A 20,156-nucleotide genomic window follows, 5' to 3' on the forward strand; every position below is an offset into this window, starting at 1 on the left:
GTAATATATGTTTAAATATGCTTTTATTTGTAAATAGTAGTTAACACTAATGTAATATTGTTTTTTTTTTTGTTTTTTGATATGTGTATGTTTGTGTGTGTGTGTGTGTGTATGTTTGTTTCTGTTTTTACTAGGCGTTTATCCCCGTTTGTATAGGCTTAATTGTTTGTAGCTGTAGTATTTGTTCATATATATATATATCTGTTTCGGTAACAGATATATGTGTCTATATCTGTTACTGATTTACGTTAACAGATATATATATGTTTTGTGATATTTTTGTGTATTTTTATTATTGTTAACGCTGTTTAATTTACTTTACCCTGTTTTCAGCTTGCGCTTTTCGTGCGCCAGTCTGTTTTCCTCGTTTCGGTTGTAGTTCTGCACCGAACGAGGGTTTCTCTACTGCCTTAGATGAAACCCATTGCGTGGGTTGACACCTTGACGTGGTGCAATGGCTTTTAAACCAAGATCAACCTGCAGAACTCAGTGTTTACCCAGTTTTCATTCCCAAATATATTTGTTTTGATATTACCCTTTGCGCGTTTTGGCTGTTGGGCAAAGAATAAGTTTGTTTTTTTCATTCCTTTACACACTTTCCTCTACAGATACAGATGCGCCATTCCATTCAGTGTTACATGATGGCCTCAAACTCCAGGAATGCTACTTCGTGCCTTGGTTTAACTTATTTCTGCTTTATTTTTTACTGGACTTTGTTGTGTCGCAATAAAATTAAACTTACAAATGTAACAACACGAGGTTTACACAGGCAGAAAGTACCTATTTTGGCTGGTAAGGCAGAAAAACGTAAAACATTAATAGCTCAATATTACTCCATGAAACAGTAGGTGTGGACCCATGCGTTTCTGTATTTATGCCGGGACCCATGCGTTACTTCTTTTTTGGGAGGGGACCCATGCGTTACTTCTTTTTGGTGGGGACCCATGCGTTACTTCTTTTTGGTGGGGACCCATGTGTTACTGCCCGAACCGGAATTGACCCTTGTGTTTCTTCTTTCACGTTATTTGCGGTCACCCATGTGTTTCTGCTTGTATCAAGAAGTAACGCATGGGTCCCAAACAACAGTTCAAATTACGAGACCCATGTGTTTTTGCTTTGACAATATTTGCGGGGACCCATGCGTTACTTCTTACAAGCAGAAACACATGGGTGACCGCAAATAACGTGAAAGAAGAAACACAAGGGTCAATTCCGGTTCGGGCAGTAACACATGGGTCCCCACCAAAAAGAAGTAACACATGGGTCCCACTAAAAAGAAGCAACGCATGGGTTTCCAAATCAGCAGTAACACATGAGTCCCACTAAAAAGCAGTAACGCATGGGTCCCACTAAAAAGCAGTAACGCATGGGTCTCCACAGAGGTAAACTAAAGGACTTTAACTTCACTTTTACCTATTACCTTATTATCTGCTTCAATTATCGATTTCACATCAACATCATTCAGGTTTTTTGCAATTGTATTTTCATCAGTGTTTAAACACAAGTAAAGTAAAAAATAAATAGAATATTGTTCATTTTTTGGAAGATTTTCCGCTTGATGTCTCTCAAACTTTTGTGCTTTTCGTCGTAGTTGAACCCAACAGGGTTGAAGGTCGCGATTCACTCCTGCTCGGTTTGACGCAACGTGGTAACCATAGCAACCTGACGTCACGTTGTCGGACACAGTGAAGCACGAAAAGCGAAATCCCCTAAAAGAATGAAAAGTATAGGATGAAATTATCTACAAATTTGCCTATTTCTTGTGGTTTTCAATCGAAATTCTCCCAAAACTTATGAATTTACTTTAATTTTTAGATGTGGTTTGTAAATGACACTTAAGCTCTGGAGATGCAACCAGTGAAGTTGCAAAAAGGCGACCCAATTTTAAATGGTTAGCATCTGCTATGTATGATTTAGCATGATTCCTGTATGGTTAAGCATATATTATGTAGTCCATTGAGGTCGGGAACCACTGAACTAGAGATATATCTTAATGTATTTACCTGTGTTGAGATGAGAAGAGTGAATATCCACGACACAACACTTAAATATACTTCGTTGTCTGCCACGAGCGTCAAATACCCCGTGGTCCAGCAGATACCAGTGTTGATTACCAGACTCACTGCGATTATGAAGTTCTTCGTCGTGTTTTGTTTGTGAGCTGACGACTGGATCTGAAACAAAGTAATGATTTAAATTAAGGTTTCCTAAACTTTTCTTGCAACCGACTTCTAACAGCTTATTGACTTTAAAGTGCCCCTCCCCCATAAAAGAAAAACTAGATCCTGAGTTCTTGGTTCGTACCCTGATAGTTAATGTATACTTTGAATTTTATGTTAGAACTGATCAGTGCTACAAAAATATTTCAACAAATCGCTTATGTTGATCGCTAACGAGATATATCACCACATTTCCCTTGTCACTGTATTTCAATGTATGTGGCGAGATTAATTCCAGCCTCCCACAATGCCTATTTATTCGCTAGTGCCCCCATTATTTATTCTCTAGGTTGATTTTCCATAAACCCCCAAGGAGAGGGGCACCCACTATGAAACACAGTGTGCCTTTACTGACTATTCCCATCGTTATGGCTGTTCTAGTGCATTCATGTCGCTTTTTTTCTTGTTACAAAGCTAATTTTACTCAAACCCAACTGAACCCATACTTACCCTAACCTAAACAGAACCCTTACCTAATGAACCCATGCTTATCCTGTTAAACATAACTAAACTTATACTTCACCCAATTTTACTGCACCCATATTTAACCTAATTTAAATGAGCCCATACCTAACATAACTGAACCCAAATTAGCATAGCTAACCTCTTACTTAACCCAATTTTACTAAACTCATACAACATCACCCAATTTGGCTTAACTTTACCACAACTAAACTGAACCCCATACCCACTTTAACATAACTAAACTCATACATAGACTAATTAAAATAAACCCTTACCTAACCTAATATAACTGAACCCAGATATGACCCAACTTAACCTAGTCAAGTTTAGCAAAACTTAACCCATACTTATACCTAAATGAAATAACTCAACTCATACATACATAACCCGGACCGAACCCGTACATAACCTAACGTAACCAAGCCCGTATCCAGTTCAACACAACTAAATTCATACATAAACTAAACTAACTAAACCCAGGGTAACATCACTAAACCCAGATCAAAATTACCAAACTTATACTTGACTCAATTTTACTAGACCCTAAATATAACGGAACGAACCCACAACTAACCTAACATAACTAAACCAAACCTAGTTTAAAAAACTGAATCCATACTTAACCCAAAATAACATAAACTTAGTTTAAAATAACTAAATTGAAACCATACCCACATAAACCTAACCCAACATACTTACACCCATTCCCAATTTAACATAACTAAACCCTTACTTAACCCGATGTAACTAAATCTATACCCAATTAATATAACTAAACCCTTACAGAACCTAACATAACTAAACTCATGCATAAACTAATTAAAATGAACCCATACCTAACCTATATAATATAACTAAATCCATACTTAACCCAGTTTAACTGAACAGGACCCTCACTTAACCTAACATAACTAAACTCTTACTTAACCCGATTTAACTAAAGCCACTCCCAGTTTAACATAACAGAACCCATACTTTTCCTAAAACTTCCTCAAGAGAATACCCAAACTTAACCTAATTAAAACCCATGACCTAACCTAATTCAAATGAAACCAATCCTATCCTTACTGAACCCATGTCCAAATTAACTAAACCCATGCTTTAAGTGCGTCTTAACCTTGAGTCTTTTGCAGGTGACCTTGGCAAACACGATGGATGTGAGGAAGATGTTGATGGTGAGGAGGATCCCGGTCGGGAGGAGGAATCCGAAGTTGAGAGATGCGAGATGAAGCCAACACACGTGACGAGATCGGTAAGCGGATTCGAAGAATATGTCGTCTGTGTGATGTCATAATAGTTTATGTTTGAAATAGTGAACAAGGTTTCAATGTAAAAGCTTAGGCAGCTATTGGATTGAATAAATGTACTTTAAAAACACCCACGCGCTCCCTTAGTACATCGAAAAACGTAGTGAGCAACACAGTTTTTACAGTTTGAGGAACACTGATCTAGCCGAACCCTACCTGCCCTGTAATTCTTCCCGTCCATGTAAATCGCAGCAACGCCCACGTGCACCATAACTAGGATGAAGGGAAGGCCATAACATGGAAGCAAACACTTATTCGGCAAAGTTTCCGACAATCCTCCAATTATCTGAAACCAGAAAGATCTAAATTAACAAATCATAAGCTGTGGTAAAAATGACTCGAATTTGTGAGGTGCAAAACCCAACATATCTGTTCTGCTTTTACAAAATTTTACACCGTCTTTATAGGGTTAAATTTACCTCTTCCCTTTAAATTACAAGGCTTAACGTCGAGTATAAAGTTTGGCCTGAAAAAAGTCAAGTCAATCTTACAACTTTGCTTCACTCATATATTTACCACCTTTACAAATTTATAATCAACAAAACAGTAAAACCAATGAACGATAGAATCATCTATGAACCGACTGATTCTGTTTAACCAAGGATTTTACAGTCTATTGGTTTTAGTGTATTATAGTTAAAAAGGATAAACAGTGATCGTCTGTTTAAGCCCTGCTGCTGATGGTTTTGATCTATTACTCAAGTTGTCGTTTTGATCACCAATAAAACATCTTTTACCTTTACAAACGCTTTATACATGTTATAGGCGTTCGCAGTCATCCATGACCAGTTGGCGAGCAGGAAGTACTGCAGAAAGGCGGCTGTGACGTAACAGTCGGTTCTCTTTGTGACGTTTCCCATTCCGAAGATGAATATGACGTAAATGATGAGCTGAGTGACGCAAATGTGAATAAGAAATGATGTTGGTTGACGATTTCGGAGTTCTCTGCAAAGTGAACATATTATTGCTTCAGTTGCAGATTCATTAAACCAAATTCTATATTAAACAAAAGTTGTCTGACCCACTGTTACGTCATAGAGCGTAACAGTGGGTTGCATCTTTTGGCACCATGGACGCCATTTTGTGTCCAAAATGATACAGCGGGTATATAACAAAATTGTTTGTTGCTGCATAACAAATTAGTAACAAACCCCCTTCATATGTTTTACCTGATTCCAACATAGATTCCGATAGTGATTATCAACGTCACAATGGACAAACTGCACCCCACATACGTCACAATGCCCATCTCGAAAGCGCTCGGAAGAATTTTCGTTGACTAAAAAATATAAAAAATGAGGAAGTTTTATAAAAGGCAAGTGCTTAATTTCTTGCTGCCCATAAACTGCCATTATTAACTAAAAGCAAGAGGACCTCGTTATAAAAAACCCATTTTACTATATTCTGTGGTCGATTGTTGTTAAATTGTTTGTTTTTTAATTTTCGTTTAAAAAAAAAACACTCGGTATTTTGGTCTTTTAAACCCTTGTTAGACTAAATCGGTTCTTGGTTAAAGATATGTACATGATAAGTTTTAAACCAGTGGTTCCCAACCACCCAGGGGGGGCACGAGCTGTGGTCCGGGGGGCCACGGGTGTAGATTCACCAGAAACACCCACTAAAAGCCATTTTCTTTTTAACATTCGACTATTTCACATACTATTTGTTTATAGTGAGGTTTTCACAATTACGGATTCTTATTTACGCTACTGAACCTGTTTAAAGTCGAAATTAGTACCAAATTTCAACACGAGATTGCCATTTACATTTTTAGGGGGGGCCACAGGTCCTACAGGGTTACTTGAAGGGGGCCACGAAGCCCAAAAGTTACTTTTAGGGGGCCACGGTCCACAAAAGGTTGAGAACCACTGGTTTAAACTATTAGTTTCACTGCTTGAGTAAAGGACAACATATGTGATTTTTCACTATTGTTTATGTTTTGACATGTAAGTAAAGTGTGACTACGGTGTTATCAGTGCAGTCGGTGACAAGACATTTGCGGTATAGGTCAGTTTTTTAGCTTAACCGACTAAAATGAAATGCCTCACAAAACCTGTTTGATGCCGCCCGCTACACTCATGACACTGGCTACAACAGTGTACACCAGGGGCGTGCAACTGTTTATCGCAGTGGGCCACAACTTACACTCAAAATAGTGCTGAGGGCCAGACAATTAGGCAACATATACATTTTTTAAACAGTTTATTTAAATAACCAGGCGCACACAATCAAGTTACTTTTTGAGTACTCTTTGATCAATGGGACATCTGCTAACCTTTTCGTAGAATAAATCTCAATATATTTACTGCACCTATAAATCATGTTTCTGAATCATTGCTAGAAAGGCAGTTCTTTCATAATGCACACTATGATGCAATAACGGGAATATGTCGTCACAGTTGATTAAACCTTATCACAGTGTGACGTTGTACAAAATTAAAAATACCAGTGATGGTGTACAAATAGCATTCCATGCTCTAACAGTATAAAGTATTCATAATTATAGAGTAATTTGAAGTCTGCGAGGGCCACGAAAATAGGTTCCGCGGGCCGGACACTGGCCGTATGTTGCACGCCCCGGGTGTACACTGTTAACTAGATATCATGATAAAGTCCTAATGACTTTACAACTATATTTCGTTCATTTAACCTCTTTTTCAAACTTATACTGCAGTGATTCAGACCAGGGACAAGAACTGCACCAACCAGAAATCATATACAGTAAAGGCTTTATGCTAAAATATATTATGGTGACTCAAGTGTGCTCCTTACCACGATCATTGCGAAGTTGGCGAGTTGATAACATCTGCACTCTGGTGGTACGGACGATGGAACAAGCTGACATTGCTGTGGCGCCCACTTGCGGCCGGTGTAAACGCTGCACTGGGTTTTCGTCACATTGCTCTGTAAAACACAAAACAAACATTAAAACCAAAAGTTTACGTTTCAAACGAGTATTGCTCATCCAGCGGATTTTATTATAAAAAACGACGTATCGACGTCCCATACAAGACGCCGTCATCAGGATATTGCATATCTTGAAAGACAAACTTCTTTAAAGGAGACAAAAGCATCAAAACACACAAAAAACACTAAACAGTGATAAGTTTTCTAGGAATGTTGTAGCAACAAATTCTAGGCTAAAACTGTAAATTAGTTTTAAGTTAGATAATGACAAGTGCGGAAAAGGCACATGTGCAATGCTTAGTTGCTCGCCGACGACCAAATATCAGGGAAATAAAGTTGCGCAAAGTTCTGAGCCAAACCCTACAAGTTCAAACGCCACCGCTTGGTTCAGTTGCACACGAATTAGTAGTTCAATTAATTTATTTTAATATTAGCGTTGGAGTCAACGTCTTCGTGTCATTAGTAATTCAATTTGTTGATTGTCTCATCACAATAAAGCCGCTACTTGACAGATAAAATACGATTGTTTGATTGATTGCCTAATAACCAGCTGCCATGGTTGTTAAATCAATAATCGCTTCGAAATTCGTATTTGTAAGATCGCGCAGCCATTTCGGGGTGATTGTTATAGCGCAAATGTAACGTAACTTGCTTATGAGGTCACAAGTACCTTTAGTCGGTTGCTGGGCAACCGTACATCGCCCTGTTTCCTGGATTCGTTGGAATACTGGATCGTGATTGGTTGTTTCAAATGGGCGGGGTTGAAATTCCGAATACCAGCGGATATCACCTGTTGAAATAAAAACGTTCGGATCAAATGGGTCGAAAGGAGCCGTTTAGTTTTGAAAAAAATCGTACAATTTAGTTTTGGGTGGATTTCTGCAAGAATTTTTAGATTTTAAATCGGTTCTAGACGTCTATGGCCTCCTACCGATCCCCCAATAGGTTTAGATTGCAATCGAAAAAATAAAATTGAAACTGGAATTGAAAAATCGACGGAAAGGCTATAGCCTTGCAACCGTTTTCGGTGCAAAAATATTAAAAATTCGAAGAAATATTCATTTTTTGATGGGTTTTGTGCTGGAATATTCTAGTTTCAAATGGATTCTAGACGTCTATGGCCTCCTACTGATCTCCCAATAGGTTTAGATTACAATCGGAAAAGTGAAATTGAAACTGAAATGGAAAAATCGACGGAAAGGCTACAGCCTTGCAACCGTTTTCGGAGCGAAAATATTAAAAATTCTAAGAAATACTACATTTTTGATGGGTGTGTGCCGGAATATTCTAGTTTCAAATGGATTCTAGACGTCTATGGCCTCTTACCGATCTCCCAATAGGTTTAGATTGCAATCGGAAAAGTGAAATTGAAACTGGAAATGAAAAATCGACGGAAAGGCTATAGCCTTGCAACCGTTTTCGATAAAAAATAGTAAAAATTTGGGGAAGTTTTCAATTTCTGATGGGTTTGTGCCAGATTATTCTAATTTCAAATGGATTCTAGACGTCTTTGGCCTCCTACCAATCTCCCAATAGGTTTAGATTGCAATCGGATAAGTGAAATTGAAACTGGAATTGAAAAATCGACGGAAACGCTATACCCTTGCAACCGTTTTCGGCGCGAAAATATCACAAAATTCGAAGTAATACTCAATTTCTGATGGGTTTGTGCCGGATTATTCTAATTTCAAATGGATTCTGGACGTCTATGGCCTCTTACCGATCTCCCAATAGGTTTAGATTGCAATCGGAAAAGTGAAATTGAAACTGGAAATGAAAAATCGACGGAAAGGCTATAGCCTTGCAACCGTTTTCGATAAAAAATAGTAAAAATTTGGGGAAGTTTTCAATTTCTGATGGGTTTGTGCCAGATTATTCTAATTTCAAATGGATTCTGGACGTCTATGACCTCCTACCAATATCCCAATAGGTTTAGATTGCAATCGGAAAAGTGAAATTGAAACTGGAATTGAAAAATCGACGGAAAGGATATAGCCTTGCAACCGCCGTTTTCGGTGCGAAAATATCGAAAAATTCGAAGTAATACTCAATTTCTGATGGGTTTGTGCCAGATTATTCTAATTTCAAATGGATTCTAGACGTCTTTGGCCTCCTACCAATCTCCCAATAGGTTTAGATTGCAATCGGAAAAGTGAAATTGAAACTGGAATTGATAAATCGACGGAAAGGCTATAGCCTTGCAACCGTTTTCGGTCAAAAACATTGTAAATTTGGGGAAATACTACATTTTTGATGGGTTTGTGCCGGATTATTCTAATTTCAAATGGATTCTAGACGTCTATGGCCTCCTACCGATCTCCCAAAAGGTTTAGATTGCAATCGGAAAAGTGAAATTGAAACTGGATTTGAAAAATCGACCGAAAGGCGATAGCCTTGCAACCGTTTTCGGTCAAAAATATTGTAAATTTGGGGAAATATTCTCTTTTTGATGAGTTTGAACCGGATAATTCTAATTTCAAATAGATTCTAGACGCCTATGGCCTCTTACCGATCTCCCAATAGGCTTAGATTGCAATCGGAAAAGTGAAATTGAAACTGGAATTGAAAAATCGACGGCCTTGCAACCGTTTTCGGTCAAAAATATTGTAAATTTGGGGAAATATTCTATTTTTGATGGGTTTGAACCGGATAATTCTAATTTCAAATAGATTCTAGACGCCTATGGCCTCTTACCGATCTCCCAATAGGTTTAGATTGCAATCGGAAAAGTGAAATTGAAACTGGAATTGAAAAATCGACGGAAAGGCTATAGCCTTGCAACCGTTTTCGATGAAAAAATAATAAAAATTTGGGAAATATTCTATTTTTGATGGGTTTGTGCCGGATTATTCTAATTTCAAATGGATTCTAGACGCCTATGGCCTCCTACCGATCTCCCAAAAGGTTTAGATTGCAATCGGAAAAGTGAAATTGTAACTGGAAATGAAAAATCGACGGAAAGGCTATAACCTTGCAACCGTTTTCGATAAAAAATAGTAAAAATTTGGGGAAGTTTTCAATTTCTGATGGGTTTGTGCCGGATTATTCTAATTTCAAATGGATTCTGGACGTCTATGGCCTCCTACCGATCTCCCAATAGGTTTAGATTGCAATCGGAAAAGTGAAATTGAAACTGGAATTGAAAAATCGACGGAAAGGATATAGCCTTGCAACCGCCGTTTTCGGTGCGAAAATATCGAAAAATTCGAAGTAATACTCAATTTCTGATGGGTTTGTGCCGGATTATTCTAATTTCAAATGGATTCTAGACGTCTATGGCCTCCTACCAATCTCCCAATAGGTTTAGATTGCAATCGGATAAGTGAAATTGAAACTGGAATTGAAAAATCGAACGAAAGGCTATAGCCTTGCAACCGTTTTCGATAAAAAAAATAGTAAAAATTTGGGGGAATATTCTATTTTTGATGGGTTTGTGCCAGATTATTCTAATTTCAAATGGATTCTAGACGTCTATGGCCTCCTACCAATCTCCCAATAGGTTTAGATTGCAATCGGATAAGTGAAATTGAAACTGGAATTGAAAAATCGACCGAAAGGCTATAGCCTTGCAACCGTTTTCGATAAAAAAAATAGTAAAAGTTTGGGGAAGTTTTCAATTTTTGATGGGTTTGTGCCGGATTATTCTAATTTCAAATGGATTCTAGACGTCAATGGCCTCTTACTGATCTCCCAATAGGTTTAGATTGCAATCGGAAAAGTGAAATTGAAACTGGAATTGAAAAATCGACCGAAAGGCTATAGCCTTGCAACCGTTTTCGGTCAAAAATATTGTAAATTTGGGGAAATATTCTCTTTTTGATGGGTTTGAACCGGATAATTCTAATTTCAAATAGATTCTAGACGCCTATGGCCTCTTACCGATCTCCCAATAGGTTTAGATTGCAATCGGAAAAGTGAAATTGAAACTGGAAATGAAAAATCGACCGAAAGGCTATAGCCTTGCAACCGTTTTCGGTCAAAAATATTGCAAATTTGGGGAAATATTCTATTTTTGATGGGTTTGTGCCGGATAATTCTAATTTCAAATGGATTCTAGACGTCTATGGCCTCCTACCGATCCCCCAATAGGTTTAGATGGCAATCGGAACAGTGAAATTGAAGCTGGAATTGAAAAATCGACCGAAAGGCTATAGCCTTGCAACTGTTTTCGGTGCGAAAATATTAAAAGTTTGGGGAAATATTCATTTTTTGATGGGTTTTGTGCAGGAATATTCTAGTTTCAAATGGATTCTAGACGTCTATGGCCTCCTACTGATCTCCCAATAGGTTTAGATTGCAATCGGAAAAGTGTAATTGAAACTGAAATGGAAAAATCGACGGAAAGGCTATAGCCTTGCAACCGTTTTCGATGAAAAAAATATTACAAATTCGAGGAAATATTTAATTTTGATGGGTTTGTGCCGGATTATTCTAATTTCAAATAGATTCTAGACGTCTATGGCCTCCTACTGATCTCCCAATAGGTTTAGATTGCAATCGGAAAAGTGAAATTGAAACTAAAATTGAAAAATCGACCGAAAGGCTATAGCCTTGCAACCGTTTTCGGTGCAAAAATATTAAAAATTCTAGGAAATACTAAATTTTTGATGGGTGTGTGCCGGAATATTCTAGTTTCAAATGGATTCTAGACGTCTATGGCCTCCTACCGATTCCCCAATAGGTATAGATTGTAATTGGAAAAATAAAATTGAAACTGGAATTCAAAAATCGACGAAAAGGCTATAGCCTTGCAACCGCTTTCGATTAAAAAAAATAGTAAAAATTTGGAAAAATATTCTATTTTTTTATGGGTTTGTGCCGGATTATTCTAATTTCAAATGGATTCTAGACGTCCATGGCCTCCTACCGATCTCCCAATAGGTTTAGATTGCAATCGGAAAAGTGAAATGGAAACTGGAATTGAAAAATCGACGGAAAGGCTATAGCCTTGCAACCGTTTTCGGCGCGAAAATATCACAAAATTCGAAGTAATACTCAATTTCTGATGGGTTTGTGCCGGATTATTCTAATTTCAAATGGATTCTAGACGTCAATGGCCTCCTACCGATCTCCCAATAGGTTTAGATTGCAATCGGAAAAGTGAAATTGAAACTGGAATTGATAAATCGACGGAAAGGCTATAGCCTTGCAACCGTTTTCGGTCAAAAACATTGTAAATTTGGGGAAATACTACATTTTTGATGGGTTTGTGCCGGATTATTCTAATTTCAAATGGATTCTAGACGTCTATGGCCTCCTACCGATCTCCCAAAAGGTTTAGATTGCAATCGGAAAAGTGAAATTGAAACTGGATTTGAAAAATCGACCGAAAGGCGATAGCCTTGCAACCGTTTTCGGTCAAAAATATTGTAAATTTGGAAAAATATTCTATTTTTGATGGGTTTGTGCCGGATTATTCTAATTTCAAATGGATTCTAGACGTCTATGGCCTCCTACCGATCTCCCAAAAGGTTTAGATTGCAATCGGAAAAGTGAAATTGAAACTGGATTTGAAAAATCGACCGAAAGGCGATAGCCTTGCAACCGTTTTCGGTCAAAAATATTGTAAATTTGGGGAAATATTCTCTTTTTGATGAGTTTGAACCGGATAATTCTAATTTCAAATAGATTCTAGACGCCTATGGCCTCTTACCGATCTCCCAATAGGCTTAGATTGCAATCGGAAAAGTGAAATTGAAACTGGAATTGAAAAATCGACGGCCTTGCAACCGTTTTCGGTCAAAAATATTGTAAATTTGGGGAAATATTCTATTTTTGATGGGTTTGAACCGGATAATTCTAATTTCAAATAGATTCTAGACGCCTATGGCCTCTTACCGATCTCCCAATAGGTTTAGATTGCAATCGGAAAAGTGAAATTGAAACTGGAATTGAAAAATCGACGGAAAGGCTATAGCCTTGCAACCGTTTTCGATGAAAAAATAATAAAAATTTGGGAAATATTCTATTTTTGATGGGTTTGTGCCGGATTATTCTAATTTCAAATGGATTCTAGACGCCTATGGCCTCCTACCGATCTCCCAAAAGGTTTAGATTGCAATCGGAAAAGTGAAATTGTAACTGGAAATGAAAAATCGACGGAAAGGCTATAACCTTGCAACCGTTTTCGATAAAAAATAGTAAAAATTTGGGGAAGTTTTCAATTTCTGATGGGTTTGTGCCGGATTATTCTAATTTCAAATGGATTCTGGACGTCAATGGCCTCCTACCGATCTCCCAATAGGTTTAGATTGCAATCGGAAAAGTGAAATTGAAACTGGAATTGAAAAATCGACGGAAAGGATATAGCCTTGCAACCGCCGTTTTCGGTGCGAAAATATCGAAAAATTCGAAGTAATACTCAATTTCTGATGGGTTTGTGCCGGATTATTCTAATTTCAAATGGATTCTAGACGTCTATGGCCTCCTACCAATCTCCCAATAGGTTTAGATTGCAATCGGATAAGTGAAATTGAAACTGGAATTGAAAAATCGAACGAAAGGCTATAGCCTTGCAACCGTTTTCGATAAAAAAAATAGTAAAAATTTGGGGGAATATTATATTTTTGATGGGTTTGTGCCAGATTATTCTAATTTCAAATGGATTCTAGACGTCTATGGCCTCCTACCAATCTCCCAATAGGTTTAGATTGCAATCGGATAAGTGAAATTGAAACTGGAATTGAAAAATCGACCGAAAGGCTATAGCCTTGCAACCGTTTTCGATAAAAAAAATAGTAAAAGTTTGGGGAAGTTTTCAATTTTTGATGGGTTTGTGCCGGATTATTCTAATTTCAAATGGATTCTAGACGTCAATGGCCTCTTACCGATCTCCCAATAGGTTTAGATTGCAATCGGAAAAGTGAAATTGAAACTGGAATTGAAAAATCGACCGAAAGGCTATAGCCTTGCAACCGTTTTCGGTCAAAAATATTGTAAATTTGGGGAAATATTCTCTTTTTGATGGGTTTGAACCGGATAATTCTAATTTCAAATAGATTCTAGACGCCTATGGCCTCTTACCGATCTCCCAATAGGTTTAGATTGCAATCGGAAAAGTGAAATTGAAACTGGAAATGAAAAATCGACCGAAAGGCTATAGCCTTGCAACCGTTTTCGGTCAAAAATATTGCAAATTTGGGGAAATATTCTATTTTTGATGGGTTTGTGCCGGATAATTCTAATTTCAAATGGATTCTAGACGTCTATGGCCTCCTACCGATCCCCCAATAGGTTTAGATGGCAATCGGAACAGTGAAATTGAAGCTGGAATTGAAAAATCGACCGAAAGGCTATAGCCTTGCAACTGTTTTCGGTGCGAAAATATTAAAAGTTTGGGGAAATATTCATTTTTTGATGGGTTTTGTGCAGGAATATTCTAGTTTCAAATGGATTCTAGACGTCTATGGCCTCCTACCGATCTCCCAAAAGGTTTAGATTGCAATCGGAAAAGTGAAATTGAAACTGGATTTGAAAAATCGACCGAAAGGCGATAGCCTTGCAACCGTTTTCGGTCAAAAATATTGTAAATTTGGGGAAATATTCTCTTTTTGATGAGTTTGAACCGGATAATTCTAATTTCAAATAGATTCTAGACGCCTATGGCCTCTTACCGATCTCCCAATAGGCTTAGATTGCAATCGGAAAAGTGAAATTGAAACTGGAATTGAAAAATCGACGGCCTTGCAACCGTTTTCGGTCAAAAATATTGTAAATTTGGGGAAATATTCTATTTTTGATGGGTTTGAACCGGATAATTCTAATTTCAAATAGATTCTAGACGCCTATGGCCTCTTACCGATCTCCCAATAGGTTTAGATTGCAATCGGAAAAGTGAAATTGAAACTGGAATTGAAAAATCGACGGAAAGGCTATAGCCTTGCAACCGTTTTCGATGAAAAAATAATAAAAATTTGGGAAATATTCTATTTTTGATGGGTTTGTGCCGGATTATTCTAATTTCAAATGGATTCTAGACGCCTATGGCCTCCTACCGATCTCCCAAAAGGTTTAGATTGCAATCGGAAAAGTGAAATTGTAACTGGAAATGAAAAATCGACGGAAAGGCTATAACCTTGCAACCGTTTTCGATAAAAAATAGTAAAAATTTGGGGAAGTTTTCAATTTCTGATGGGTTTGTGCCGGATTATTCTAATTTCAAATGGATTCTGGACGTCTATGGCCTCCTACCGATCTCCCAATAGGTTTAGATTGCAATCGGAAAAGTGAAATTGAAACTGGAATTGAAAAATCGACGGAAAGGATATAGCCTTGCAACCGCCGTTTTCGGTGCGAAAATATCGAAAAATTCGAAGTAATACTCAATTTCTGATGGGTTTGTGCCGGATTATTCTAATTTCAAATGGATTCTAGACGTCTATGGCCTCCTACCAATCTCCCAATAGGTTTAGATTGCAATCGGATAAGTGAAATTGAAACTGGAATTGAAAAATCGAACGAAAGGCTATAGCCTTGCAACCGTTTTCGATAAAAAAAATAGTAAAAATTTGGGGGAATATTCTATTTTTGATGGGTTTGTGCCAGATTATTCTAATTTCAAATGGATTCTAGACGTCTATGGCCTCCTACCAATCTCCCAATAGGTTTAGATTGCAATCGGATAAGTGAAATTGAAACTGGAATTGAAAAATCGACCGAAAGGCTATAGCCTTGCAACCGTTTTCGATAAAAAAAATAGTAAAAGTTTGGGGAAGTTTTCAATTTTTGATGGGTTTGTGCCGGATTATTCTAATTTCAAATGGATTCTAGACGTCAATGGCCTCTTACCGATCTCCCAATAGGTTTAGATTGCAATCGGAAAAGTGAAATTGAAACTGGAATTGAAAAATCGACCGAAAGGCTATAGCCTTGCAACCGTTTTCGGTCAAAAATATTGTAAATTTGGGGAAATATTCTCTTTTTGATGGGTTTGAACCGGATAATTCTAATTTCAAATAGATTCTAGACGCCTATGGCCTCTTACCGATCTCCCAATAGGTTTAGATTGCAATCGGAAAAGTGAAATTGAAACTGGAAATGAAAAATCGACCGAAAGGCTATAGCCTTGCAACCGTTTTCGGTCAAAAATATTGCAAATTTGGGGAAATATTCTATTTTTGATGGGTTTGTGCCGGATAATTCTAATTTCAAATGGATTCTAGACGTCTATGGCCTCCTACCGATCCCCCAATAGGTTTAGATGGCAATCGGAACAGTGAAATTGAAGCTGGAATTGAAAAATCGACCGAAAGGCTATAGCCTTGCAACTGTTTTCGGTGCGAAAATATTAAAAGTTTGGGGAAATATTCATTTTTTGATGGGTTTTGTGCAGGAATATTCTAGTTTCAAATGGATTCTAGACGTCTATGGCCTCCTACCGATCTCCCAAAAGGTTTAGATTGCAATCGGAAAAGTGAAATTGAAACTGGATTTGAAAAATCGACCGAAAGGCGATAGCCTTGCAACCGTTTTCGGTCAAAAATATTGTAAATTTGGGGAAATATTCTCTTTTTGATGAGTTTGAACCGGATAATTCTAATTTCAAATAGATTCTAGACGCCTATGGCCTCTTACCGATCTCCCAATAGGCTTAGATTGCAATCGGAAAAGTGAAATTGAAACTGGAATTGAAAAATCGACGGCCTTGCAACCGTTTTCGGTCAAAAATATTGTAAATTTGGGGAAATATTCTATTTTTGATGGGTTTGAACCGGATAATTCTAATTTCAAATAGATTCTAGACGCCTATGGCCTCTTACCGATCTCCCAATAGGTTTAGATTGCAATCGGAAAAGTGAAATTGAAACTGGAATTGAAAAATCGACGGAAAGGCTATAGCCTTGCAACCGTTTTCGATGAAAAAATAATAAAAATTTGGGAAATATTCTATTTTTGATGGGTTTGTGCCGGATTATTCTAATTTCAAATGGATTCTAGACGCCTATGGCCTCCTACCGATCTCCCAAAAGGTTTAGATTGCAATCGGAAAAGTGAAATTGTAACTGGAAATGAAAAATCGACGGAAAGGCTATAACCTTGCAACCGTTTTCGATAAAAAATAGTAAAAATTTGGGGAAGTTTTCAATTTCTGATGGGTTTGTGCCGGATTATTCTAATTTCAAATGGATTCTGGACGTCTATGGCCTCCTACCGATCTCCCAATAGGTTTAGATTGCAATCGGAAAAGTGAAATTGAAACTGGAATTGAAAAATCGACGGAAAGGATATAGCCTTGCAACCGCCGTTTTCGGTGCGAAAATATCGAAAAATTCGAAGTAATACTCAATTTCTGATGGGTTTGTGCCGGATTATTCTAATTTCAAATGGATTCTAGACGTCTATGGCCTCCTACCAATCTCCCAATAGGTTTAGATTGCAATCGGATAAGTGAAATTGAAACTGGAATTGAAAAATCGAACGAAAGGCTATAGCCTTGCAACCGTTTTCGATAAAAAAAATAGTAAAAATTTGGGGGAATATTCTATTTTTGATGGGTTTGTGCCAGATTATTCTAATTTCAAATGGATTCTAGACGTCTATGGCCTCCTACCAATCTCCCAATAGGTTTAGATTGCAATCGGATAAGTGAAATTGAAACTGGAATTGAAAAATCGACCGAAAGGCTATAGCCTTGCAACCGTTTTCGATAAAAAAAATAGTAAAAGTTTGGGGAAGTTTTCAATTTTTGATGGGTTTGTGCCGGATTATTCTAATTTCAAATGGATTCTAGACGTCAATGGCCTCTTACCGATCTCCCAATAGGTTTAGATTGCAATCGGAAAAGTGAAATTGAAACTGGAATTGAAAAATCGACCGAAAGGCTATAGCCTTGCAACCGTTTTCGGTCAAAAATATTGTAAATTTGGGGAAATATTCTCTTTTTGATGGGTTTGAACCGGATAATTCTAATTTCAAATAGATTCTAGACGCCTATGGCCTCTTACCGATCTCCCAATAGGTTTAGATTGCAATCGGAAAAGTGAAATTGAAACTGGAAATGAAAAATCGACGGAAAGGCTATAGCCTTGCAACCGTTTTCGGTCAAAAATATTGCAAATTTGGGGAAATATTCTATTTTTGATGGGTTTGTGCCGGATAATTCTAATTTCAAATGGATTCTAGACGTCTATGGCCTCCTACCGATCCCCCAATAGGTTTAGATGGCAATCGGAACAGTGAAATTGAAGCTGGAATTGAAAAATCGACCGAAAGGCTATAGCCTTGCAACTGTTTTCGGTGCGAAAATATTAAAAGTTTGGGGAAATATTCATTTTTTGATGGGTTTTGTGCAGGAATATTCTAGTTTCAAATGGATTCTAGACGTCTATGGCCTCCTACTGATCTCCCAATAGGTTTAGATTGCAATCGGAAAAGTGTAATTGAAACTGAAATGGAAAAATCGACGGAAAGGCTATAGCCTTGCAACCGTTTTCGATGAAAAAAATATTACAAATTCGAGGAAATATTTAATTTTGATGGGTTTGTGCCGGATTATTCTAATTTCAAATAGATTCTAGACGTCTATGGCCTCCTACTGATCTCCCAATAGGTTTAGATTGCAATCGGAAAAGTGAAATTGAAACTAAAATTGAAAAATCGACCGAAAGGCTATAGCCTTGCAACCGTTTTCGGAGCGAAAATATTAAAAATTCTAGGAAATACTAAATTTTTGATGGGTGTGTGCCGGAATATTCTAGTTTCAAATGGATTCTAGACGTCTATGGCCTCCTACCGATTCCCCAATAGGTATAGATTGTAATTGGAAAAATAAAATTGAAACTGGAATTCAAAAATCGACGAAAAGGCTATAGCCTTGCAACCGCTTTCGATTAAAAAAAATAGTAAAAATTTGGAAAAATATTCTATTTTTTTATGGGTTTGTGCCGGATTATTCTAATTTCAAATGGATTCTAGACGTCCATGGCCTCCTACCGATCTCCCAATAGGTTTAGATTGCAATCGGAAAAGTGAAATGGAAATTGGAATTGAAAAATCGACGGAAAGGCTATAGCCTTGCAACCGTTTTCGGCGCGAAAATATCACAAAATTCGAAGTAATACTCAATTTCTGATGGGTTTGTGCCGGATTATTCTAATTTCAAATGGATTCTAGACGTCAATGGCCTCCTACCGATCTCCCAATAGGTTTAGATTGCAATCGGAAAAGTGAAATTGAAACTGGAATTGATAAATCGACGGAAAGGCTATAGCCTTGCAACCGTTTTCGGTCAAAAACATTGTAAATTTGGGGAAATACTACATTTTTGATGGGTTTGTGCCGGATTATTCTAATTTCAAATGGATTCTAGACGTCTATGGCCTCCTACCGATCTCCCAAAAGGTTTAGATTGCAATCGGAAAAGTGAAATTGAAACTGGATTTGAAAAATCGACCGAAAGGCGATAGCCTTGCAACCGTTTTCGGTCAAAAATATTGTAAATTTGGAAAAATATTCTATTTTTGATGGGTTTGTGCCGGATTATTCTAATTTCAAATGGATTCTAGACGTCTATGGCCTCCTACCGATCTCCCAAAAGGTTTAGATTGCAATCGGAAAAGTGAAATTGAAACTGGATTTGAAAAATCGAACGAAAGGCGATAGCCTTGCAACCGTTTTCGGTCAAAAATATTGTAAATTTGGGGAAATATTCTCTTTTTGATGAGTTTGAACCGGATAATTCTAATTTCAAATAGATTCTAGACGCCTATGGCCTCTTACCGATCTCCCAATAGGCTTAGATTGCAATCGGAAAAGTGAAATTGAAACTGGAATTGAAAAATCGACGGCCTTGCAACCGTTTTCGGTCAAAAATATTGTAAATTTGGGGAAATATTCTATTTTTGATGGGTTTGAACCGGATAATTCTAATTTCAAATAGATTCTAGACGCCTATGGCCTCTTACCGATCTCCCAATAGGTTTAGATTGCAATCGGATAAGTGAAATTGAAACTGGAATTGAAAAATCGACGGAAAGGCTATAGCCTTGCAACCGTTTTCGATAAAAAAAAATAGTAAAAGTTTGGGGAAGTTTTCAATTTTTGATGGGTTTGTGCCGGATTATTCTAATTTCAAATGGATTCTAGACGTCAATGGCCTCTTACCGATCTCCCAATAGGTTTAGATTGCAATCGGAAAAGTGAAATTGAAACTGGAATTGAAAAATCGACCGAAAGGCTATAGCCTTGCAACCGTTTTCGGTCAAAAATATTGTAAATTTGGGGAAATATTCTATTTTTGATGGGTTTGTGCCAGATTATT

General features: G+C 37.4%; 1 protein-coding gene across 1 annotated transcript in view; it reads right to left on the minus strand.

Annotated features, from left to right (window-relative positions):
• Positions 1-1,460: 1,460 nt before the first annotated feature.
• The window catches only part of LOC145220143 (adhesion G-protein coupled receptor G2-like), a 67,336-nt gene continuing 48,640 nt past the window's right edge, over positions 1,461-20,156 (minus strand). Inside the window, exons 7-14 of the mRNA XM_080087429.1 lie at positions 7,569-7,688; positions 6,764-6,895; positions 5,161-5,270; positions 4,729-4,936; positions 4,148-4,277; positions 3,802-3,962; positions 2,004-2,174; positions 1,461-1,709 (exon numbers count right to left, since the gene is read on the minus strand). Coding sequence (XP_079943555.1) covers positions 1,566-1,709; positions 2,004-2,174; positions 3,802-3,962; positions 4,148-4,277; positions 4,729-4,936; positions 5,161-5,270; positions 6,764-6,895; positions 7,569-7,688 — 1,176 coding nt within the window. The 3' untranslated portion in view covers positions 1,461-1,565. The remainder of the gene's footprint in view (positions 1,710-2,003; positions 2,175-3,801; positions 3,963-4,147; positions 4,278-4,728; positions 4,937-5,160; positions 5,271-6,763; positions 6,896-7,568; positions 7,689-20,156) is intronic.

This window comes from Phallusia mammillata, chromosome 3 (genome assembly GCF_965637545.1).
Source record: "Phallusia mammillata chromosome 3, kaPhaMamm4.hap1.1, whole genome shotgun sequence".
Lineage (NCBI taxonomy): Eukaryota > Metazoa > Chordata > Ascidiacea > Phlebobranchia > Ascidiidae > Phallusia > Phallusia mammillata.